At 51.6% G+C, this 25,480-nt stretch overlaps 2 protein-coding genes across 2 annotated transcripts in view; both read right to left on the minus strand.

Moving 5' to 3' along the window:
- Positions 1-319: 319 nt before the first annotated feature.
- LOC122392014 overlaps positions 320-25,480 on the minus strand; it is a 72,073-nt gene continuing 46,912 nt past the window's right edge. The window contains exons 2-9 of the mRNA XM_043386427.1: positions 24,645-24,909; positions 15,879-16,056; positions 14,181-14,265; positions 4,708-4,771; positions 4,359-4,472; positions 3,496-3,630; positions 1,151-1,757; positions 320-924 (exon numbers count right to left, since the gene is read on the minus strand). Of these exons, the coding sequence (XP_043242362.1) occupies positions 1,632-1,757; positions 3,496-3,630; positions 4,359-4,472; positions 4,708-4,771; positions 14,181-14,265; positions 15,879-16,056; positions 24,645-24,908 (966 nt within the window). The 5' untranslated portion in view covers position 24,909 and the 3' untranslated portion in view covers positions 320-924; positions 1,151-1,631. The remainder of the gene's footprint in view (positions 925-1,150; positions 1,758-3,495; positions 3,631-4,358; positions 4,473-4,707; positions 4,772-14,180; positions 14,266-15,878; positions 16,057-24,644; positions 24,910-25,480) is intronic.
- On the minus strand, positions 18,282-20,669 carry LOC122392013. The gene is made up of 2 exons (XM_043386426.1): positions 19,116-20,669; positions 18,282-19,070 (listed from the first exon to the last, which is right to left on the minus strand). Exons 1-2 carry the CDS (start codon positions 20,437-20,439, stop codon positions 19,060-19,062), a joined length of 1,335 nt encoding a protein of 444 aa, XP_043242361.1. The 5' UTR covers positions 20,440-20,669; the 3' UTR covers positions 18,282-19,059.

Below are 25,480 nucleotides of genomic sequence, written 5' to 3' on the forward strand. Positions count from 1 at the left end.
CAAAATTGCTTCGGAAGTAAGCGAACTATGAATATCTGAAATATCTGAGAAAAGACAACTGCGCTGAGGTTATCCCATTGACATTTGTTGCAGGCTTCGAGTTGCACGGCGTGATAGGCTAGCCGTTTGGTACTCGTATTAACTGCTGAATCCAGAATTGTGGATGGGAAGCTTCTCGTATTGATGTAACATATGACAGCCTACATACAACACAATGAGTCGTTTGTAGCTTGTGAAACTCGAGCGACCGGCGATGGAGACGTGGTACGAATGCCTTTACCAAAGCAGGAACGTTTTCGAGGCGATGCAAAATCTCACGTACAACACAGTCTTACATTTATTGTGCTCAGACGCATGGTGAAAACAAAATGACTCGCGAGCCGTGCTTGTCTGTTACAAATAGCTCAGTAGTTTATCACACAGGGGGCATAACCGTCTCGCTGCACGCAGTTCAGGCCATGCTAAATCAGCTGGATGCAGGGATGAAAACACTGCATGGGGGTAGATCTTAGTAAGGAGGTACAAACGCTAGCTGACAATAACAATCATCACTTGTGATAAAGCTTTACAAACCCAAACAGGCAACATCTTAACCAAAGGCGACATGTAAGTGGGGGAACATCACTATCCTATAAGCATAATCACAATATCAGGACACGCAATTACTGACTTGAGGGCCACATCACAACGCAGGCGACGGCTATCCATGCTTTAGTGCTGGTCGACTTGACAGCCTGGCGCGTCATCTATAACACACAGTGACAGCTTTGGGAGCGCAAGGGGTTACGAGCTTTGCCGCCAGGTGTCGTTGCAGTCAGCGTAGACGGCAGATCCAGGTGGCGTTAGCGGCGGTCGGCTGAGTGAGATTCGGGGTGAGTTCATTAGGTGCTGGCAGGTGCACCTCCCCGGTTCGGTATACATTTGCTGAAACACGAACAGCATTACAAAATAAGCTCTAAAGAAGACACTCAGATTACCAGCCATGTAGGTGTGTCAGACCTAGCAAAGCCATACAAGCCAACAGTCAATAAGGGCAATTTGTTTGTTCATCCCAATCGTAAATGCGTAAAATACAAATTGAGAGCAGCATATAATACAAATGACGTGATCGGGGTCTAGACTGAGTAAATGAGCTCAAACCTCTACTAACCCGTCAGTATTTAGTTCAGCCGGACCGCCGTTGGGGGCACCTGCTGGTGGCAGTCGGGCAGAACTCCGTCCGATGGAGCTGGTCCAGAGGGCGCCACAACACCGACCGCGACTCCATGTGCCGTCCGCGGGAGGTGACATCAGTCCGCAGACGGGGACATCAGCGTCACATCGCCACGTCACCATCATAGGACTGATGTCATTTCTGGCACTGATGTCTTGCATCCTTCTGGGAGCTGTACATCACACTCGAAAATCTGCCATCGCTGATTATTTGCCGTCGTACACGACTTTTTCACAGCTCGAAAGCGCAAGCGCCCTCCATCGAGGTCGCCACCCTCGTTCATTCAACATCTCCTGTCTTAAGCTGGCGCAGGGTGATCCATCGTCTCCGCACAGCGTCCCTGTCCGTTTTGTACCAAATCACCGCCGCCAGCGCCGCACTGCGGCCCATACACGGCGCACTACGGGCCGCAGGGCCGCTAAATGTAGAAATAATTCTCGTAGTCGTGGTAGCTCGGAGACTTGACGGGCGTTTTGGGCGGGTTGTGTGTGGGCGCCAGGCTTTCCAGCGAGTCCACCGACTCGAGGTTGGGCCTCCAGGGCAGCTGTAAAAGAGACACGGGGAGGGGAGGTCAGAGGCAGGCGAACAGCGACAGAGACGGGCGGGGTTCCAGTTACAGGGTTTAGAGGTGGGGAAACAGTCGAGGGGTGATGACGGACAGGGGTGATGATGACGAGAAAAACGATTGGTGCGAGTTGCGACAGAGTGACAAGTCGAGAAGCCACATGCCTTGAGAAGGGGATTCGAAATTTCTAAAATTGGTGACTGATGAGCACTTATTGCTGTCTGCACTTTTTGCTCTAGCGCATGGTATTTGGCACAAGCACTGCTCTTATTTGCGTGTTGCACAGTGCACATGACAGTGTATGTAGCCTGCGGGAAGACTTTGACAGATTTTCGTAGAATGTTCTTGCAAATCGAGCGCGACACAAAAGCAAAATTGTGTGTTTTCGACTTCGAAATGGTTCATTCATTCCAATCAGCACCGATGTTCGTCTCAATCTAGCCCGTCGCGGCGTCAGTGCAGCTCTCAATTGTCACAAGCATCTCTCAGCCTTTATCAGGACCAAAGCCCACCGCACTGTGGGTACCAATCCACCACAATTGGTAATGACAGGTCATTTCTATCGGTGGCCGACCAATTTGGTGACGTCACCCAGCATTCAGTCCACGGACCGACCTAATGGGAGAAACTAGCGACTATAAAACCATGTAATTTACGGAACGGGGGACCATCCAGCGCAGGAAAGAGAAAATTGACATCTCTCTCGCGTACCATGGATAACGTAACACGACTAACTCTCAGTTATTGGCAGTCATAATGAACTCTTCTGTTAAAAAAAACATGCGAAAAGATGTTATGTTTTTTAAGCCGTGCTGATTTTTTAAGTTTCTGAGTCGCCTCCCCACTCATAAGAAGCTGTGGCTTTGGACTGGCCTATTGGCCGAAATCTTTCGATCAATGCTAGCCCAAGTTGTTCCCTATTCGAAGCGTGAAAAAGATAAGCTCGCCGTCCATAGGTTCGCTTTCTGGTGCTGTAGCGACGAAATAACTTTCCGGAACGGGAGTACCGTCTTAAATATGCGACAACACATGCAGCAAAAATGTTCCCATTCCATCTCCAATTTCTCCACAGACCACAAATAGAACAATGGCCATTCTTATGTCGGAGAATCCCGAAATCTTCCCTCTGGGGCGGCGGGGCATTTCCTGCATCTGTCGGTCAGGCACCGTGAGTTCGGCAGAGCCGGATGCCACCGTCGACAGGCTGGTCCTCTGTATGCTATTGTTACGGGGACGTCCGGAGGGTCCATGGAACAACCGGGATCTGTTCACGCGATACGCACTAGTCCCAGGCACACAATGAAGATATTTCCCACAGGCGGGGTCGGGAGCAGATATGCCAGAATAAAGATCGGGAGCAGGACGTGATACGGGGGACGACGATCTGGTTTTCGATGATCGACGATACTTACTGGCTTGACGGGGACAACCGATTCTTCCAACAGGAAAATGAGAGGGTAGAGCGCACTTTGTGCAAGAGAGACATCATTTGCGGAAGTTTTACGGGCAGAAAGTCCTGTTACCTACATTTACCCTGCCAAAGGATAACGTAACGATACCACCACTGAGTAAAAACTTTTTTGAGAATAAGGAAGTTCAAATACCTGAAATAAGGAAGTCCTTAAACATTCAGTTCTCGCTCAAAAATACATATTCCAAACATGGTCTCTCCCAGCAAACCCGGCAGAACCATCTATCGTAATCGTGCCGTACCTACCTTTCTCGGCCTCCTGGCCGCCTGCTCCCGCTGCAGCACGAAGTAGTAGTGGTCGCGGTCCTTCCACCCACACTGAACCTGCACAGGCCGGTCGGTGGGCCGCAGGCGCCGCTCATACCGCGCTGTCCGGCACACCTGGACAGGGGCAGGGGTCAGTGCAAGGGGTCAGTGCAGGGGCCAGAGGTCTGTACAGGGGTCAGAGGTTAGCACAGAGGTCAGTAAAGGGGCCAGAGGTCAGTACAGGGGTCAGAGGTCAGCGACCAGCGGGGCACCGGGCATAGAGGGGCACAGGGTGAACTGCATATAACCGCGAGTCAGCATGGCGAGCTGATAGCGTAGGAAGTGAGCTTAGGTCAGGAAAATGGTATGCAAGATCAACAAATCATTTATATACACTGTGCAAATCATCAAGTGCACAAGTGAGGTAAGCAAAGGTGGCATGTAAGTTGGGTGGCAAGAAAAGGATTGCTTCCGTGATGGCATCATCTAAAACATCCGCACGGTCCCTGAATTCATGGATATGAAGCAAACTTTCCGAGGTCCAGTTTTACAAACCCATCATGTTTGACTTTCCATACACGATGTTGGAAGCGAAGAAAAACGAACCACGCTGTGCAAGTGATATGTCAAACCATATACAGCGCAGTACCTACACATAACACAGCATTCATATTTCCCACAAAAAATACGATGAATCAGTTCCACGAGCTAGGGGAGTTGTCAGACTGGTGGCATGTTTACATCGACACAAAAAAGGCTGCATCGTGGTATATCCAACAGCGCTGCTACGGGATCGTTCAGTATGGGGGATTCCTGGGCCCCTCGTCACCCTCGCGGCAGGGAAGGGGTTGCGGGTGGGGTACCTCGAGCAAGAAGAACCGATCGGGCGGCTCTCGGCAGTTGTTGCAGTTGAGGATGAGTCGCAGCAGATCGGTGGTCTCTGTCCGATCTGACACCAGCAGGCTCTTGTAGTGAGACTGAAACAACGGTGGAATGTTTGAAACAGGTGCAAAACATTGTGAGAGTTACATAAGGAAACAATGAATAAACCAAAAACTACGAACATGGTTTTTAAGTAAATCGCCTTACAACAAAATAATATGATGATTGGCATTATCCCTCGCCTCATTCACGATAAAAAAGCAGTAAGTACCACACTTGATAAAACAGCTATTTGCATTTAATTTAGAAACATTTTCTTATCAAACTTACCCCTTGCATGAGTATCCCATCGTAGATTCGAACCAGCCCGCCTTGCCGCATTCTCAGAATTAACCTGAAATAAAAAAACGCCATCACCAAAATGCACTCAAGCTTCATACCTATCGGTGTGCCGTCTTCTGCACACAGTTAGTTATTGAACATATTGCAGAGCCCCGAGTTTATGACGTGTGCCTATTCGATTCTCGGAAATATAGTAACACTTGTGTTATCAATCCTGTCATAACGTCTCAAAAGTGATGTTGCAGATACGGTCGTGATATTTGGTATCGTTCTGACGGTTCACAGTCATGTTTCACTGCACTCGTTTTGCAAACAGACCTGTTTGACATAGGTTTCCACTCATTACACTGATACAGACTATCGTCATGTCGTGTGCATAAGATCTGCCAGGCACACGTTTGATACGATCCAACATACTGTATTGCACACGTCCACGTGAGCAGATTTGTTCTGTTGAATTACCAACACTGAACCAGCAACATTAGCAGGTGATCTATTAATAAACAGCATCGGTTTGTAGAACTCATTAGAAGTACAGCTCATTTAAATTACTGTTGTACCTAATAAATGCCTCGATTACAATTGCCATTGGCATTTGGTAGGATCAGGGGGCAGTAATTGCAGGAGGTATAATAGGTAAAGTCGTGTCGTTATGACATCAGTGAGCATCAAGCTCAGAATGCTCATAGTGGACACGAGACTCGCTCAGACCTTTCCCACCGTGAGCCTAATGAGCTGCGATCTTTTCCCCAGTCTTCCTCCCTCAATAATGAATTCACTCACGAACCTACACACTACACAGCCCCTCGCCGCTTCACGTTCACGGCTTGGCGAGGTCGTCCGCTCGCCCGAATATGTGACCCCTGACCCGACCATATCGACTGCGGGCCGTCGTGATGGCGCCGCGTCACGGGACGTGATGCTATCCGGAATGTGACGCCGGCGGCGGTGTGTGAAGGCATGTGACGGTTCGTGACGAGCCCTGATGGACCTTGGGTGAACGTGATGCATCGTGAAGGTCCGCGATAGGGGATGAGCAACAGAGGCCGGTGTGGTCGGTAAAAGAACGTTGCACGTAGCTGCAATGTTTAGTGTAGGTGCTCTTTATCCGATCGCAAGAAAGTATGCAACTTGGAACATATAGTTGCAAATGCATCGGAGGTCTTTGACGAGGTAGAAGCTTTTGAAGAATAGGGCGAACATAGCGCTCCTCGGCTCTCTGACCTCAAAACTCCTGAGCGTTGAGAATAAAAATGCCGCTATTTAGCCTTGAACGCCCTGAGAAGTCTGAGTCAGTCTATGGGAGTCCGTGCTCCCCCATTCCCAGCCCAGCGAGTCAATGGGAGAGTGCACTGGGAGCTTGTCCCGGCGCGGGCAGGGGGCGGCCAGGGGTCGCGGGAGCAGGCTGACACCGTGACTGGTCTAGCTGCCTCCTGAGACGGTCTGCAGCGAGCTTCATAAAGGATAGACACGAGGGCCACGTCAATTAAGGAGAGAGACACACACGAGGGCCAGGCCAGACGCCGGCATAGTTGGCTCTCACAGTCGGTAAGTCCACAATATTAGTTGACGGTGCATGAGACGTGCAGAAGAAACTATGGGGCCGAAGTTGGTAAAGACTGACTAACTATAGGTATAATTGGAAGCGGAGGCTTCATCGTGTATTCGAGAATATCTGGCTGAAATGATCCAGGCAGCTTTCAGAACACATAGTTCAAATATCACTGCACCGTCTCACATCACTCCTAGGCGTAGTTAATCAACTTAACCCGGCCGTCCATCCCTGGTGCCGACCGCCTCCCCAGCTAATTTCCCTCGCCCATGACACCCCCTGGGAGTGATCAGCCTCGTGCCGGCACATAACGGGGACATCTACTGTGTCCCAAGGCACCGGGAGGACCGTTCGCAGCATATAATCTGTCCCTTGGGATACCCATTAGCTTCACTACGGATCACCCTTATGTGATCCGTGGTCTCACAACGCCCGGTCAGGCGCCAGGGTATTTCCGTCCTTCTCAACCCTTGGGGCGACGGGGGTAAACGGGTGAGATATAGGTACGAACAGAGAAATAGACCATGAACAGATAGGCCAGAGACTGACCAGACAGATAATATGACCAGAGGTGAGCATACATATCGATCACCTGGCTCTGCGCTTCGGAAAATGGTCTGCTACTGCCGTAAAACGGCCGGATATTGGCCGGAAACGACCGGAAAACGACCGGAAACGAGCCGGAAACGGGCGGAAACCCGACCCAAGCGCGCACCGGCCGCTCGTGTCGTGATTTAGCTGTGGGCAGGACGCTATCACTTCCTCTCAAACGTGACCCTGGCTATGTAATGTGCACGTGCCGCTGTGTTGGTGGCTTTAGCGCTGTTTGGGTGTTTGCGACGCAGCCGACGCGTGTCCGGTGCCCCGTGAGAGAAAGGCCCGCCCCGCGGGCGCCGGACGCCGGCCATCCGGCACGGCGCGGCACGGCTTTTTGTGGTCATCGGCAGCTCGAAGAGCCGTTCCGCACGCCTGGATCACAGGAATGCGGCGCGTGCAAGCCTCCCTTCCGCAGAGAAACCCGCCCGGCTAATCCCGATCGGCTCTTGATGGGTTGTGACGCCGTCAAAACAGCTTAGCCATCAAACGTCCTCTCCTTGACGCGCCTTCAATAGGCCTCGAGATGCAGGAGACTCGTCGGTCCTGGCGTGCAAATTTTTTCACAGAATCTGGGGTCGTTGCATACTTCAACTTCAACACGCGCTGGTTTTATATGGGGTGCGAGCCGTGTGTTTGGACGGAAATTGTGGTCGGCGTCGTCACGTGACGGAGTTCGTGGTGCATAACTACCGGCGCGTGCCGACGTTTCAACACGACCCCTCGTGCCGGGTGTACCATTTCAGTGGCCACCAGGTGCCGGTCAAGGCCGCGCGCCGTCACGAGATGCGGTGTGGGGTTTCCGCCGCGGGCAGCCGCCGATTTCGGTCAGTGGATTCATCGTGAGGGCCTGTGGGCTGTGTTATGTGTAATATGTATGGCTGGAAGTCGTTCTCTGGGTAGACTGTGGGAAGTGTTACATTTACAAGCTGAAAACTCTGAATTTGTGGTTTGATATACTGCGAACTTGAAGAATATTGCGGGATATTCAGGGCGTATTTTAACATGTTAACTGGGTCGGCAATTGCCGACCCAGTCACGGAGAATGCCGACCCAGTGACAACCGTTTGCCGACCCAGTTGCCGCCCCCTTTAGGATGCAGCACGCACATGCAGGCTAGGTGCCGTCATTCATAGTGAGGCTGCTGCCCTCCGAAATTATAATGCCGCCTCTTTAAGTGAAGCAGCTGTCTATAGAAAGTGATGATCCCGCAACTCAATGTGACAGTGCCGCCCCTAAACCTGTTAGTAGCCCCACTCAATGTTATGGTGCCGCCCTTCTAAGCATCTATGGAGCCCCTCAATGTGATGATACCGCCCCACAAGAAGATGATGCCGCCCCTTTCAGTATCGGTGGCGCCCCTCAATGTGATGGTGCCGCCCTTAAAGTGCCGTTGGCGCCCCTGAATGTGATGGTGCTGCCCGCCAACGAGTCGGTGGCGCCCCTCAAAATGATGCTGCCGCCCCTTAAAGTGTTGGCGCCGCCCCTCTAGGTGTCCACATAGCCCCTCATTGTGATGGAGCCGCCCCTCAAGCAGATGATGCCGCCCCTCAAGAAGATGATGCCGCCCCTGAATGTGATAGTGCTGCCCGCCAACGAGTCGGTGGCGCCCCTCAAAATGATGCTGCCGCCCCTTAAAGTGTTAGTGCCGCCCCTTATAGTGTCAGTGACGCTCTTCAAAGTGTCAGAGGAACCCACCAATATAATGGTGCCGCCCCTCTAGGTATCCACATAGCCCCTCATTGTGATGGAGCTGCCCCTCAAGCAGATGATGCCGCCCCTCAAGAAGATGATGCCGCCCCTTTCAGTATCGGTGGCGCCCCTCAATGTGATGATGCCTCCCTCAAAGTGCCAGTGACGCCCCTAAATGTGATGGTGTCTCCTGTCAACGAGTCGGTGGCGGCCTTCAAAATGATGCTGCCGCCCCTAAAAGTGCTGGTGCCGCCCCTTACAGTGTCAGTGGCGCCCTTCAGAGTTTTGGAGGAACTCATCAATACAATGTTGCCGCCCTCTAACTTTCTGTAGCGTCCCTCCATAAACATACATAATGGTGCCGCTTCTCAAACCATCCGAGACGCCCCTCAAAGTGATGGTGCCGCCCCTTACAGTGTCGGTGGTGTCTCCTCAAAAGTCAAGGCGCCGCCTCTCAAAGATATACTGGTGTCCCTCGAAGTGTCGGAGGCGCTCCTCAATGTCATGTTGCCGCCCCTCAAACCTTCCGTAACGCCCCTCCACGTCATGGTGCCGCCCCCCAATATGCTCACGGCGCCCTTAAATGTGATAGAAGCGCCGGTCAAAGTGATGACTGTGCTCCTGGCAGTGTCAGTGGCGCCCCTTATAGCGTCGATGGCGCCCCGAACAGTATCGGTGGTGCCCTTCAAAGTGATGATGTCACCCTCAAGGCTCAAACAAACGGTGGCGCCCTTCGAAGCATCGGAGTCCCTAAATATCATACCTATTGCCGCCCATTAACGATCTGTAGCGCCCCTCCATATGATAGAGCTGCCCCTTAACCCGGCAGTTGCTGGGGTATTTCGCCACCCACCGTTTGCTGGGGGGGGGGGGCGTTAAACGCCCCCAGCCGATAACTGGAGAACCAATAGGCGCAGCGAACTGCACGAGGCGGCAAACGAAAAAAAACGCGACGAGACGCTTCAGATGAGTACTTTAAAGTTGAATTTTAAGTCACAGATCGGGTCAAGGTCAGGTCAAACACCTAAAATCGGGCTTTCAGTAGCATGGACTTCAGGACTTCGCAATGGGCGCCTCTCGTCATAAACTCTGTCAAAACGGTGCACAAGCCATCAAATAAGGTCTACAAGAGTGTCAGCTCCATGTAGGGGTCAGTCAAGCATAGGTCAGGGTCAAGGTCAGGTCAACCGGGTAGGCACATAGGTATCCCCGAAAATCTAAACTGATATTCGCAGCCTGTGACACATGTTTCATGGGTAATTTGGGGCGTAGAACACGATGGTGACATTCATTTTGTCATATGTGTACGTGTTTGGCTCAAAAAGTTCAATTTAAGAAATGCATGTATCATGGTCGTGAAGAAGTCACGAGAAATTGCCAAGGTTCAGTTCAAGATTTTGGAAAATGCGGAACGATAATCAATAATCGAAGATAGCTATTTCATTGTTCAAGGTATTGGCAGTCTAATGACGTTTACGACATGTCTGTATGTCTATTTTGTGATTTTATATGATTTTTTGAACATATGCCGTTTTTGGTCATAAACTCATAAATCATCACGTCACTAAAACCTCGATATCTCAAAAATTTTCCGACAGATTTTTTTCTTTAACTTTTCAAAATGACCTTCAATCAATTCCCTACAGGTACCCAAAATTTGGCGTGCCTGCGGCCCGCCGTTTTTATGCTATGACCCGGCGAAAAAAGTGGGGGCGTTCAACGCCCCCCCCCCCCCCCCAGCAACTCGCGGGTTAACCTTCGCCCCAGTGGGGGGGGGGGGCATATGTTACCACCCTGTCGCGTTTTTTGCGTGTGAATGAAAAACCGCGGCGCGTAGCGCCGCGCCGCTTGGGGTAGCTTTTGGTACATCAATTTTGGACAATGTGTGAAATTTTTGACCCCAGGTCATGTCAGGTCAGGTCACCAGGTCAAGTTAACTGACCAAGCCTAAAAAAGTTTGCAATCATGTCCAGCCTGCAGTGTTTGTCAGAAAGGTTTCAAACTTGGTGGATTGCATGCTGTTATGGGCGCCTACAATTTGTATATCTCGGATTTTTTATATCCGTGACCTAAGGTCAGGTCAGTGGCGTGACCTTTCCATTACAAGTCAATGGAGAAAAATGAAAATGCCTCTAGATCCGTGTGTACGCATAGGAACAGTCCAAATATTTCAGAATCACAATGATTTAGTCCACTCGTGATGACCAAGGTGTCATTTTTGCTGATAGCCTCTAGAAAGGTCATGCGAGGTCATTTGAGGCTACAAACAGTTTTTTTGCCAATAACTCGCGATTGGAAAGAGATAGAACGCTGGGGATGGTCTCATTGTGTTTGTCTTGTTGAGACGCATCGACTGATATGCAACATGACCTTTTCCGGTCAGGTCATGACCTTGACCTGAGGTCAAATTTTTAAGTTGACCTTTCAAGGTCAAATTATAGTTCATTCGACGCGTCTCGGCGAGAGGAATACGATTCTGGCAATAGAAATGTCGTGACTTTTTGTAGTCCAAAGTTATTGTCGAAAAACACTTTTCGTAAAAACAGCTATTTTTGGAGTTTTTGCCCTCTGGAGGCTAAACCGTTGACCTGAGGTCAATATTAATTATGACCTTTTCAAAAGAAGAGTTCAAAAGCTATCGATTGCACTTCCATGCGTTTTTCTAGCTACCATAGTTCCTGAGATAGCGGCATGTTTTCTGAAAAATATAATGACAATTTGCAAATTTTGACCTTTGATGACCTCTGGTGACCCCAATATTGCTCTTAGGTGAAAAATGACCGAAATACTTTCAGACGTACGCATTGAGAGCTATCGACTGCTTTTTACCACGTCTTTCTAGCCCTGTTAGTTTTTGAGTTAGAGGTGGGTGGTAACATATGCCCCCCCCCCCCCCACTAGGGCGAAGTTGGCTGAGACCGCCACTGGGGCGCGGGTTAAAGTATCCGCGGTGGTCCTTAAAGTTACAGTGCCGCCCCTTACAATGTGGTGGTGTCCTCAAAATAAAAGTGATGTTGCCCCCCGAGTAATGTTGGCGTCTCTTCTTTAAGTATCGGAGGCACTCCTCATTGTCATTTTGCCCCACATCACTGCGCACATGGCGCCCTTCAATGTAATGTTGCCACCCCCAACGCTCAAAGAGATAATTGCGCTTCTCACAGTGTCGGTGGTGCCCCTCAAAGTGGTTTAAGTGCCCTAAAAAAAGTTGGTGGCGCGCCTCAAAATGATGCTGTCGTCCCTTAGCATATCTGCAGCGCCCCCAAAATGATGGTGCCTTCCCTTAACCGGCGCCGGGCTGAGGCTGTTTGAACCCCCCTCCCGACCCCTATAACTTGGCTACTGGGCCACGTAGCGACACGCGGTAAGCGGCATTCGAAAGAGTGTCAAAAACTACTTGGGTTAGTTGGTTAACCGTACTTTGGTTAGGTCAAGTCAAATGTCAAATATCAGGTGACCAGAGGTCATCAAAGGTGAAATGTGGGTGAAATGTTGTCTGTTTCAACATTTATTGACAAACTGGCGTATAATTCGGGGAAGAATAGAACTACAGCACCGCGAAAAAAGCGCATTCGATAGCTCTTCAACGTTCCTATAAAGTCCTCAGACTTGACCTAACATCAACGGCTTAACCTCCAGAGCACAACTAGTTTAACCCGTGCCGGGCCGGGGAGGGTTGGAGTGGACACTGGACAGTGGACCCCCCTCCACCCCTCTACTGAGCTGTTTTAATGAAGAACCTTTTTACTGTAATAATTATTACAGTAAATAGTAATAATAATAATTATTATTATAATTATTGACTCACGAAAGTTATGACATTGTTTTTTTTTCAGTACTGTGCTCCTCTCGTCGAGATGCGTCGAATGAACTATAATTTGACATTCAAATGTCATTTGGGAAATTTGAGCTCAGGTCCAGGTCATGACCTGACTGGTAAAGGTCATGTTGCATATCAGTCGATTTGTATCGTCAAACTGAAATCATCTAAGGTGTTTTCATCGCTCAGGCATGTCGCATGTCTCTATCAGAAGTTATTGAAAAAACTGCTGGAGGCCTTCCATGACCTGACATGACCTCAAGGACATAACGAGGGGTCGTGGTCGTGGGTGGCAATTTTCCGATTAAGTATGTCATTTTTAATTGTTTTATGATGTTTAAATTCGTTAACTTTGTCTTTGACATTTCTCTACCTATAAAAGAGGCACATGCCCTGATTTTCTCCCATTTCCTTATACCTAATGGAAGGGTCGCAAAATTGTCCTTACCTTTGGTCAAAGACATAGCAATTTCGAGACTTACATTTTATATATACAGTTACACACTGTTTGTCTTATCAATCGCTGACGTTATAAAGGGATCGTTCAGTCGGTGTATCTATGGTGAGCATTTGCCTGTTCCGTAGCTCAGCTGGTAGAGCACCGTATACTTCCCGCATTGCCTTCGCTTGCGTTTTGTCCGCCGGCCGAGCCGGAGAGAAAGTTACCGAGTGAAGTTCATTCAAATTTCAAAAACTCAATGAAAATGTCACTGGGGTCACGAAAATATTTGAGTAGGTAGGTATACCATTCATTAACGTGAGGGGGGGGATGAACGTATCGTTGCAATACGCTGTTCATCACGCGAGTAACTAATAAATAAAAAATGTATGAGTTCATCCTTACTCCACCCGCTCTCCCTCTCCATAAAAAAGAGTTAATTGTGTTGCATTTTATTTATATGCAGAAAATAGATGCGTCAAAGGGTATGGCCGAATATCAGCGACCCTTGCTGTGTAAGCAATGGGGTATGATTAGTGGCGGTAATGGCCCCGTCCAGCGCCCATAAAGTGGACACCACTCGTGCGACCTGCCGACCACTGTTCTATGTATAGATAGAGCCATAAAACACCGTGAATGTTTTAAGCTTGACGATACGAATCGACTGGTAGGTATGCAACATGTTTTATTTCTGGTGAGGTCATGAACTTGACCTCAGGTAAAAATTTTAAATCAATATTTGTAAAGTCAAATTATAGTTCATTTATCGCATTATGACGAGAGAAATACTATATCCCGGAAAATAAACATAATACCGCTGAGCTTAGGTTGAATCTGAAATCATTACTTAGAAGGAGCTATAAAAGAACCGTCGAACGTTTCTTTTTTGGTCATTAAATATCAGTAGGTATGCCGCCCCCCTCAGATGCCAAGTGCCGCCCCTATGAGTGCAAAATGCCGCCCCTAATTGTGATTGCCGACCCAGTGAAAATCCCTTAAAATACGCCCTGGGGATATTGGTGGTTTATAGGCAGCCATCGTGCGGCTGTGAAGACTAATAAAGCGCTAGGAATGTCTCAACTCTCAACCGGATGAACATGTCAATTCAAACATCATCCAAATCTCGCAATTCTAGGCGCCCATCTGGTCACTTCAACATAGTGAACCCACATACAAACACGTGACTGCATGCTAATCTCATAATTGTCGTAAATAAAGAGATACGTAGGTAAATGATAAATGGTTATTCCATGGCTACTTTCTTTACGAAGCTTAAAATGGCCCTGCAATGTGCTATTTTGTTCAATAGTTATCTTGCCTGTTCAAAGTGTTATTGCAATAGCCCGCACACTGTTTTAGACTCTCACCTGGTATCTCCCTTTGGCCTGCACGCCTGCAGCTGGGCCGGCTTCGCCTCGTCATCAAGAACCAGCACCGTTCGGGCGGCGTTTTCTGGGAACATCAGAGGTCACAGGTCACATGGGGTTGGAGGTGGCATAGGGTCGCCGCCGGGAAGGGGAGACAGGGTCAATGGCAGTTTGCAGAAGGCTGCAGTGAGAATCTCTGAAAGTTATTAGACGCAAATATTACGAGAAATGCCAAAACGACGCTTAAACATAGTTCAGCATGTTTGGTCTATCTTTCAGACATCAAAAGGGTGCATCTAGCTGTCATCTCCTGGCGATTGGCGACTAGACTCAGCTCCATTAGCATTCCCCACTACCTTGACCGATAAGAGTGGGTCACATGACCGACTGAGCAAACTACCCGACATCCGCCGCCGCCCTACCTCTGCCGCCGGAACCGGCGCAGTTCCGTTTGGCAGTCCTATATCACCTCTGCGATACGGACCCCCTCCGGACCAACCACTGCTGCACCCCAGAACGCACCACTGCACAAATAAACTCAGTCCGGAGCGGCCGGCGTGCTTTGGAGGTCCCGCTGCGACGGCAGTGGGGCGCGGGAGGGGGCGGGAGGGGGGCGGAGTGGCCCGTCACCCATCCCCGACCCTCAGACCCGTCCACCCTGTATATTTGGATAGGCAAACGAGCGGACCGCAGAGGTGCCCGTGTCTGTCATCGGGCGGATTCAAGGCGGCATTGTTTGAACGGGCGGAGCAGCGCTGGCACGCGCGTCCTAGGGAGAGAAAAATGTGGCTGCAGCCAAGGACAAGTGGCCGCCTCCTGATGGGAGTCTCCGCGGTTAGGCCGTCATAATTCACCCACTCGTATGACTGGCAGGTGAAGAATAGAGCCCGAGTGGCAGACGGTATAGAGGTTGCGCCTGTTGTCAGATCGATGAGGCGCGCGACTTCGCGTATAGAAGCCAGAGTACAAAAGAACGAGATTGTATCAATTATCTTTAAATACGGAACAGTGTCAAGGTCGTGTGTCTATAAGTAAAACATTGTTCTTTATCACAACTAAGCTTCAAGCATGGCTGCGGATGCATGTCGTATTATTTCAGACACATTCCTCATCCAAATTTGGATCGGCATTCGACTAATACGAGCATACCGATTTTGCATCGGCTACCATCTAAGCACTAAATCCGCTTACGTAGCGTCAAATGTGCCTGTTATGTCAGCAAGCTGGACATCTGCTGGGCTACTGGTCACCTGTAGGTGCAAAGTATAATGTCGCCCCGTATTTAGCGCCGCAGGGTCCCCCCCGTCGCCTGGTGCCGCAACGCTGTTGTTTGACACTGGTTTCTATTACTCTTGATCGTCCAAAAGAATTCACGTAACGCTTTGGTAGCAAGCAATATGCACTTCCGAGACACGAGAGGCACATACATATTGATGACTTTGACTTAACGGGACATATACATAACCTGTTTAGATAGGTTTGAGACGTTTCGTGGCATTAGCTTCCCTGGCACAACTCATGTTGGTGCTTAAAGACCGAAAGTCAAAACAGATTCGGAGTAAGCAATGAATCACTTCAGCAACAATCAGATAGGCGCCTCCACCCTTCAACACCTTTTCCCCCAAAGCTAGCCTTTCTCCTTCCACAGTCTCCCTCCCATCCCTCCCTCTTCCCTTCTCCTCCCCTCGCGAGCCTCACCTGCCGACCTCACGCCGACCTCCATGGTGAGGAAGAAGAGGTTCGGGTCGCGGTGCTTCATCCGGTACTTGTTGAGCAGCGTCGACACCAGCTGGCGGCAGGTTGTGTCGAAGGTGACGCTCAGCGTCTTGTACTCGATGTCGGACCGAAGGCACCGTGCGTACACCTTGACGGGAATCTGCGGCGGCCGAGAGGAGGACAGCGTCACAGGGGCGCTCGTGGTGGAGTTCGAGACGTAACACGGTCGGCGACTTCTTGGTGAGACGCTCTGGGTATAACCTGAGGCGTAAACCACGGTGTGGTCCGGGGAGTGACCCGGACAGGTAACAGAGGTCGCCACACGTCCACGGGGCAGCGCAGAGGTCACAGAAAGACGGACGCTCCTGTTATCTGCCATCACCACAGAGCGGGTCACTCGCGTGCACATGTTCCTCGCGCACAGGTGCACCGGTGGCAGGCGTGCCGCACTGCTCGGGTAGCGGATAGCGACTGGTTCGCCAGGTCGAAGGATCGCGGCCCACGCTGGGGAGGTCCAGCCGATACCAGCCCAACCGCAGAGGGCGGCTCGGCTCCAGCGGCAGACGTTTTCGGCGGATTTTTGTCGTGCTGTGTCTAACAGGACTGCTGATAAAATCTGGGGGTACGGAGAATGGGTGGAGCCACGCGAGGGTGGCTGGGACAGCGGTGAGGCAATCGGTAAGGTAGACAGGTGCAGTGCTCTCGGTGATTGCAGCCGTTTTCCTGGTGGAAAAGTGCAAAAACTAAGAACTCGGGACGTGAATGAGATGTCAATATGTCATTACAGCCACAGATCAATGTGATTTGAAACACGATCTGATGTAAGGTCAATGTGATGGTTTTGATAAGGCCCCGTAAATTGACGAAAAATGCGGTGCGAAATACGTTATGTGCGTTAAAGCCTTCAACACATATGTGAAGCAAGTAAGGCAGGTGTTCTTTACAGTTCGGTGAATCAAGAACAATAGAAATCTCGAGAACCACTCAAATTAGTCCCAGCCTAAATCCAGTAGGAAAGGAAAGGCAGATCAGACGTGAACGGTGCAGATGACTGATGAGACCGGAGACGGACCACGGTAGACGAGGACGGTCTTACTTTCGCTCAATGTTCTCACGGGATTCACACGAGCTGGCTGTCACAGACATTACACGATTGCATTCCACTTTCATTGCACGTTAATTGTGCGAATTAAACACACAAAAGCACACCATTTGGCCATATCATGACAGAGTCTCCCAGGGGCTAATCAACTGCGCTATATTTCTGGGTGATTTATAGCTATTATAGTTGAAGCATAACAGTTAGCGTGACTGAAATCGTTGCATGATCATAAAAACCAAGACAAGCAAGTAGCCGTTCTTAAAAAGTCAGGTGTTCGATGACTGCAAAGATCGTCCCACCGCCGAATACCGGGCCAAACGCATAGTTATGAGCTATTTTGCAGCGATGATTAGACTATATTGATAGGAAATTTGTGTATTGGAGACCAAAAGCATGATATTTTCATCTTTGAGCGACGCTCATAACTACGATAAAGTCTAACCAGGTGCCAGGAAGAAACTCCGACAAGTGAATGGTGATGGTGAACTAATTAACTGGCTCAAATCGAACAGGAAAACATGCCCTACGAACCATTTATCGACTTTGTAAAACTCAATATCGTATGCTTTGGTACAAGCTTTGGTGTCGGAGTGGCCTTGAACAGTGACACGCTGACACAATTACAGCAAGTGAGAAGGAACCTTTCATTAGGGCTGGCACTTTTGTCAGCACCGAGGGTGGTTCACAACCGTCACTTCCTAACGATGTAAACGACATGCAATGACGCATCACTATTTGAAATACGGTCACTGTCGCGGCCACGCGCCGGCCTGTGCTCGACGGGACGCCGCGCCGCGCGGCGCCCGACTCTCCTCTGGCGGAGCGGACTGTAAACACTCCTTTCTGGGGCTAATCAGACCAGCGGGTCCACGGCATTTGGGTGAAATAAAACTCGTGCGACCCTATTCAACACAAGTAGGCGAAGGGCTTTAGGCAGATCGATCGGATATGAAGGATGGCCACAATTCAGCAGCCAGGAGCCACGGCAATTCAGCGTGACACAGGTGAGAGATAGAAGTCACAATTCAAGCGACAAGGAGGCCCACAATTCAGCAGACCAGGAAGGGTAAAATGGGAAGGTTAAGTGAGTGGAGATAGAAGTCACAATTCAAGCGACAAGGAGGCCCACAATTCAGCAGACCAGGAAGGGTAAAATGGGAAGGTTAAGTGAGTAGAGATAGAAGTCACAATTCAAGCGACAAGGAGGCCCACAATTCAGCAGACCAGGAAAGGTAGAGGAGTGGAGGTAAGGTAACTTGTGTAGAATGAAGAGTTGCGCACGCGCCGCACACGCCCGATTCTAACTCCGCCCGCTCACTGCTGCTCACTGTGTCTCGTTGCTTCCACACTTCCCGACACAGCACTGAAGAGGTATTTCTATATTGCGGTGTCCAACGAACGGTGCGACGGCTACGACAGGACAGAGGCACGTCCGCACGCTGCGGAGGCCAGAACAGAACAGGGCGAGAAACATGTTTACATCAGCTTAAATATGACGAAAAATGGGGTCACGACGAATAGCGCAGATGGGGAGGCTGAATAGATCCGGAAACGAAGGGAGAAGAAAAACACGTCTAGCGACGCGCAGCGGTCCCAAAATAGCCGCACCTGGCCGGTCCGCGCGCCTACCTGGGACGGGGACGCCGGCGTGGACAATACAAATTCCAGACGCCGCCGTCAAAAACAGGGGGCCCGTCTCGGCCCTCCCAGGCTGCGCGGCGGCGGAAGGGTCAGGCGGCCCGGTCAGGCCGGGCCCGGGCGGCCGGCGCCCTCGCGGCCGGCCGGTCCCGGCGGTCTACCTGGCCGGCGACGAGCCACAGCCGGTGCATATACATTTCATACGTACATGCGGCGGTCACATCCCGCCCCCCGTGTTCGACTCCACGAGAACACTAAACACAGTACCGCCGCTGATGTATCGGCTGGTAGACGGCCTCGACTGGGCTGCGTCTGGAGAGGGCGAGCAATCGTCGGCTTTCTCTAACCGGCTGGCGCGAACGAAACACGATACACATATTTACATAACTGTTCTCAGCATTTGCACACTTTACTTCCAGCACCTCAATCTTGACGCCGGGCCATCTATCCTCGCATCGTCCTGCCGCCTTGATCTGGACAGAATGGACTCATCCATCTGGTCCCGGCAACACCTGGGTCACGCGGGCGAGCGGCCGCATGTCCCGCGGCGTGTTGGAGTCGTGTTGGAGACTGTGGCACTGGCTGGCTGTGTTTGGTCTTGGAAGCTCCTGTAGATCGCGACTCCCCTTTCTGCTCGGACAGGAGCTCTCCAGCGCTGACTCTGCTCTGCACAAACATCACCTGTAGCGCCGGATCTGGGTCGAGGACATGCGCCGCCCCCGGTGCTGCTGCGTCTGCTCCATCGTTGCCTGCATCAGGCTTTGTCACTGGGTCATCAAGTTGTCGCGACCTGACTGGCCGACTGCCGTGGAGAAGGGCGTGATGTCGGTACTTGCAGCCATCCCTTTCGCAGCGCCTTGCTTTTCGGCAGTCTACCACGCGATGGCCCTTCCTGAGGCAGTGGAGGCACAATCTCTGGCTGAATGCGTGTTTGAGCCTGGCATCAGGAGACTTCCCGATGAAGATCTGACACTGCTGCAGATCGTGCTGGCCTTCACATGCCGAGCACATCTGCTTGTGCTTTGGATTGGCGACTGCGAAGAAGGTTTGTCTTTGGACGGTCTCACCGGCGCGTTCCTTTCTTTGCCTGGCGCCGACTTCTTCGCCGTCCCCTTTTCCCTTGGGACAGCTTCTGCTGATCTTCACTTGGGTCTTCAGCCACGAGTCCACGTCTAGAAGTGATGGTCTGGTCGGCTTCAGTCCCAGCGAGAACTTTCCCCACTCTCTTCTCAGGTCCCGAGGTAGTTTTTCCACCGTCCGATGCAGGCTATCACTGCTGTGAATGTCAGCATCTGCCCCCATGCTCTGGAGGATAGTCACGGCGCAGTGTACCGTCGCTTGGAATCTTTCCAGCGCTTCTGCATCATCTTCCATCGGGTCTGGGGCGTTGAAGATGCTGTTGAGGTTGTGTTTGATGATATCGTCATCTTGACCAAACCGCTCCTCGAGGGCTTTCAACGCTTGGTGGTACAGACTTCCATCGTATAACATGCCAGAAATTGTCTGCTGGGCCAGTCCACTCACCGATGACTGAAGGTGGGCGATCTTTTCTGTGTCCGAGAGGGACGGCTGATCATGCACCAGCGCTTTGAACAATCCGCTCCATCTCGGCCATTCTGACGCCTTACCACTGAAGGTCGGAAGGGTCAGTTTTGGGATACTCTTCGCGAAGGCTGAAAACGGAGCTGCGCTCTCTGCGCGCTGGGTCTGACGCGGACTGCGCAGCTCTCCTATCCATGACGTGTTGTGCCTCATCTGGTGAGATCCTGAACCTTTGACCGGTTGTTTACGACGTTCCTCCATTTCATGGCTTGGTGCGGTAGCTGGCCTCTCACAGCACAGCTGTACTTCTCGCTGATGACTTCTGATTCCGGCTTCCTTTGTTGCAAACAACTCATCTTCGAAATCGTTCCTCCTTTCGTGTTGGAGGTCATCGTTGAGCTCTCTGCGCAGATCAGCTTCGAGCTGGGCTGCTTCAGCTTCATCTTCAGCATCTTGAAGCTGTCTTCGTCTTTCGGCTTCTCTCTCCTGCCGCCGTCTCTCTTCTTCTCGGCTTTCTTGCAGTCGCTGTTCTTCTTGCCTGCGCTTAAGCTGCTGTAGGCGCAGTGCTTTTAACTTAGATGCAACCTCTGCTTCGACTTGAGATGCTCTTGAGACGGCACTCGTCTGGCTCTTCTGAGCGACAGAAACGACAGAGCCGGCGTCTGATGGCGGCTCATCTCTGCGCTCCGCTAGATGCTGGGTGATTCTTTCGATGATATCTTCTCTATCACGTTCTGCCTTGGCACAGTACTTCTCTGCATCAGCCTTATCTGTTTCAGACGACAGACAGGCTTCCAGTGCATCATTCGCTGTGATGACGCCTTCCAATGCCGCATCGACTGTCTCGAGCAATCCTTCTAAGCTTGAGCGACTCCCACGAACGGCGATGAGTAATTCTGCTCTGTGGCACGCGCGGGAAAAGGCTGCCAACTTCTGTCCCCTTTTCCGGCGCAGCACCTTCAACTCCTCGCTCACCGCTTCATGACGCTTCTCTCTTGGGACGCTCTCTTCCAGGTCTGCTGCAGGAGGCTGTTCTGTTTCTCCTGTTGCTGACATGTTGCCGGTTCAGATCCGGCCCGGAGGACCAGTAAATGTCGCGGCCACGCGCCGGCCTGTGCTCGACGGGACGCCGCGCCGCGCGGCGCCCGACTCTCCTCTGGCGGAGCGGACTGTAAACACTCCTTTCTGGGGCTAATCAGACCAGCGGGTCCACGGCATTTGGGTGAAATAAAACTCGTGCGACCCTATTCAACACAAGTAGGCGAAGGGCTTTAGGCAGATCGATCGGATATGAAGGATGGCCACAATTCAGCAGCCAGGAGCCACGGCAATTCAGCGTGACACAGGTGAGAGATAGAAGTCACAATTCAAGCGACAAGGAGGCCCACAATTCAGCAGACCAGGAAGGGTAAAATGGGAAGGTTAAGTGAGTGGAGATAGAAGTCACAATTCAAGCGACAAGGAGGCCCACAATTCAGCAGACCAGGAAGGGTAAAATGGGAAGGTTAAGTGAGTAGAGATAGAAGTCACAATTCAAGCGACAAGGAGGCCCACAATTCAGCAGACCAGGAAAGGTAGAGGAGTGGAGGTAAGGTAACTTGTGTAGAATGAAGAGTTGCGCACGCGCCGCACACGCCCGATTCTAACTCCGCCCGCTCACTGCTGCTCACTGTGTCTCGTTGCTTCCACACTTCCCGACACAGCACTGAAGAGGTATTTCTATATTGCGGTGTCCAACGAACGGTGCGACGGCTACGACAGGACAGAGGCACGTCCGCACGCTGCGGAGGCCAGAACAGAACAGGGCGAGAAACATGTTTACATCAGCTTAAATATGACGAAAAATGGGGTCACGACGAATAGCGCAGATGGGGAGGCTGAATAGATCCGGAAACGAAGGGAGAAGAAAAACACGTCTAGCGACGCGCAGCGGTCCCAAAATAGCCGCACCTGGCCGGTCCGCGCGCCTACCTGGGACGGGGACGCCGGCGTGGACAATACAAATTCCAGACGCCGCCGTCAAAAACAGGGGGCCCGTCTCGGCCCTCCCAGGCTGCGCGGCGGCGGAAGGGTCAGGCGGCCCGGTCAGGCCGGGCCCGGGCGGCCGGCGCCCTCGCGGCCGGCCGGTCCCGGCGGTCTACCTGGCCGGCGACGAGCCACAGCCGGTGCATATACATTTCATACGTACATGCGGCGGTCACAGTCACTGTCACCGTCATCCTGAAATATAAGCACGAACCCATAAATAACAACCCACCAATAAAGCATCACCATGGCTACATTTAACCAGAAGTCCTTCGCACGAACGTTGAACTCGAAGTGATTCCTGCCAGGAATCCGTCTATCCATTTACTCCAACTGAGACACATGACGGAGAGGGAGTCTACGCTATCGCAGCCGCCGATATTACGGCGTGTTTACCGGCAACATTTCACGCCAAAGACGGCCTGTGAGACGGTGGGTGGCCCTCGGGACGAGCGTCTGATGTCGACGGTGACGCATCGAGGCACACATCATCACGCCTACGATGACAGAGAGCCACACTAAGTTTGTTTGATCGCCGCGAATCAATAACAAACGATGTATACTCCGCGGCCGCTTGGCGGTCGAGAACGTCTACGGTGCCGTTATGAAAACGAATGGGATGAGATTCTCTTCATAGTTTCCGCCGGCTATATGATTTATTCCAAGCTATAAATCGCCAAGGCTGATATAGAACTGATAACAGTACCTACTAGGAATCTAAGATTAGAATGAAGGTTGTTAGCATATGAGTTATGCGCTGGTGTGCGTTCGTGCGTTTCTGCTTGCAGCCGTGAACTGGTTGCGAGCTAGAGTTCTAGGCGCGACGCATAGTGACATGGACATTGGACAAGCACAGAGCACCAATGAATAATGCATTCCCCTGCAACTGACTTCAGTAGCTGGTGGCGGGTCCTCGACCTGGTAGCAGCTTCAGTGTAACCGTTACTTTGAACCCAAGTCCAAACTGGCCCTATCCATGTCCCTGCAGCGGGCCCCATCACCCTCCTACCCTCACTGACAGGAGGGTATTCATCTCTCGGCCACCTACCCGCCCTCCTCTGACCGGAGGGCGTTCATCTCCAGCCCTCTGTCGGGTGTGAACCGGTCACCCTCCAGGATACGAGTGGCACGAACTGCATGATCGATACCACCACCACCAACATCCGCCGATCGAGCGGACCGAACCCGTTCAGACCCTCCCCCATCGCCCCGGCCAATCTATACCGCAGCGTCCAGCAGCCCGCGCCGAGGAATCTCAGACACGGACTCGGGAATCCGCTCCGAAATGGCCCCGGGCGCTACAGGCAGTAACAGCGCGCGTATTGTATCGAAAACGTGACGGGGCCGGCAGTGATCGGCTCCGAGCGTCGACTCACAGCGGTGCAATAGAGCCATCGTGGCGTGGCGAGGCGCCGTTCAGAGCAGCTAAACCGGGAGTCGGCGCACGAATCCACTGTCCGGTGGAAGTGAGCGCCGTTCTTTGTGTGGTGATAGCCAGATGATCGGTTGAACACTGTATGGGCGAGGGGTTATTGTGGTTCGATCTGAGATATGGATCGATATGGAGGGATACGAACCGATGCGGAACGGTACTGACCGCGGCGTGGAAAGATACGAGCCGATGTTGCCGTGTGGACTGGATTGTGGGCGGATGCGAGGCTTGTGGATGATGGGATGCTTACTGCTTATTGCTTAGGCCGGTCGTGTAACTCGAACGCTCTACTCAAGGCCGGTTACAGCACGGTTTATGTATGTAAATGCGCTTAAGGTCGCACGCCGTGGACGTCCCCGGTTACCGGTGAAACAGGTCTGAGAAAAGACTATTTATGACCCGCGGTAGAAGACATGAAGTGACAAGAGCGAAAGAGCTAATCCGGAACTAAGAAGCCAAATCGGCAAATAAGACGGTATACAGTATACACGAGCATGTCTTGGATGCACCAGAGTCCTTTCATACCAATGAAATACTAGTGTGGAAGGGATGCAACTAACTGCTATCTCTAAGTGACCTCTCGGAACGGCACCGCCCGTGACAGCAGACTTGTAACGTACTCAAGTCTACAGCTGTCTCCCACCAAATGCAGATATTTTCCCGTCTTCCGGTATGCTGAATCTCTCCCCTTTTCCTGGTAACTCTTCCACTCTCATACCGAGACCTCCTTCACCCACTGCTGCCCCTCTCTCCGTTTCCTTCCGACCCTCTCCGGGCGTCCTCCCTCCCCTCCTATGCCTGAAACAGACTCTTTTCGCAGTCAGGAAATCGCATGCGAGAACCTATTCAAATACATGGAAGCGCGCTCGCATCAATCGCACGCACCTCCCGGATGCGATTGATGCGGGAAGAATTATAATGTATTTGAATAGGCTCTCGCATGCGATTTCCTGAACGCGGAAAGAGTCTGTTTCAGGGATTGGAGTCCTCCCTCCCCTCTCGGACTCACCGACGGCCCGTCGGCGTGCTGCTGGCTGCTGACGATGGTCTGTGGCGGCAGCGAGCCGCTGCTGGCCGCCCCCTGCGAGCTGCTGCTGGCCGCGCTGCTCTGCGTCTCGTTCAGTGACGTGTAGGACGAGCTGCGGCTGCTGAGGGTGCCCTCAGGCACCAGGCCCAGGCTGACGGACGAGCTGAGACTGCAGGTGTCGGGCCGGCCGGCGCGACCGCCCACCGCCACCGGCCGCGACGGGCTCAGCTGGACGTGCTTCAACATCCTGAAGAACAGAGGGGAGATGAGGTTAGTCTATAAGACAGAGATAAATAACGTTAGAACGACATGTGACTGACCAAGTTACACAGCTACGCACTCTTCAACATTCCGACAGTAGAGGGGAGGGACTGGGATTAGCAAATGACAAGAGACAGAACAGATACGAACGAGGCCAGCTGTTCACATTAAACTTCCGTGAAACGAAGAACAGCGGTAAGCCGTCACCATAGGAGACTCTGACAGAGCAAGGCTTCGGACAAGGCGCTCAGCATCACGCACAAGAACACTAAGGAATTGAGAGACGTGTCAGATACTTGGCGCAAAGGAGGATAAATTGGCAGCCGATAACGCAGCTTCCTGATAATGAAACAATCACTCAACGACTGCTAAAAATGCTAACCTACATCAGTCTCCGTAGATATTACGAGACATGGATTAAAATGTTCTATTGTGGATACATTTCCTGTCGGCTTAAAATGGACTGACACCAGAAAAACGTTGGCCGAAGGTTACGCAGCTCACGAGCGCCCGCACATGTCGCCTTTTTTCCTCTACTCTCCGGAACGTGGTCAAAC

Source organism: Amphibalanus amphitrite, unplaced genomic scaffold (genome assembly GCF_019059575.1).
Source record: "Amphibalanus amphitrite isolate SeventyFive unplaced genomic scaffold, NRLGWU_Aamphi_draft 000465F_arrow, whole genome shotgun sequence".
Classification (NCBI taxonomy): Eukaryota; Metazoa; Arthropoda; class Thecostraca; order Balanomorpha; family Balanidae; genus Amphibalanus; species Amphibalanus amphitrite.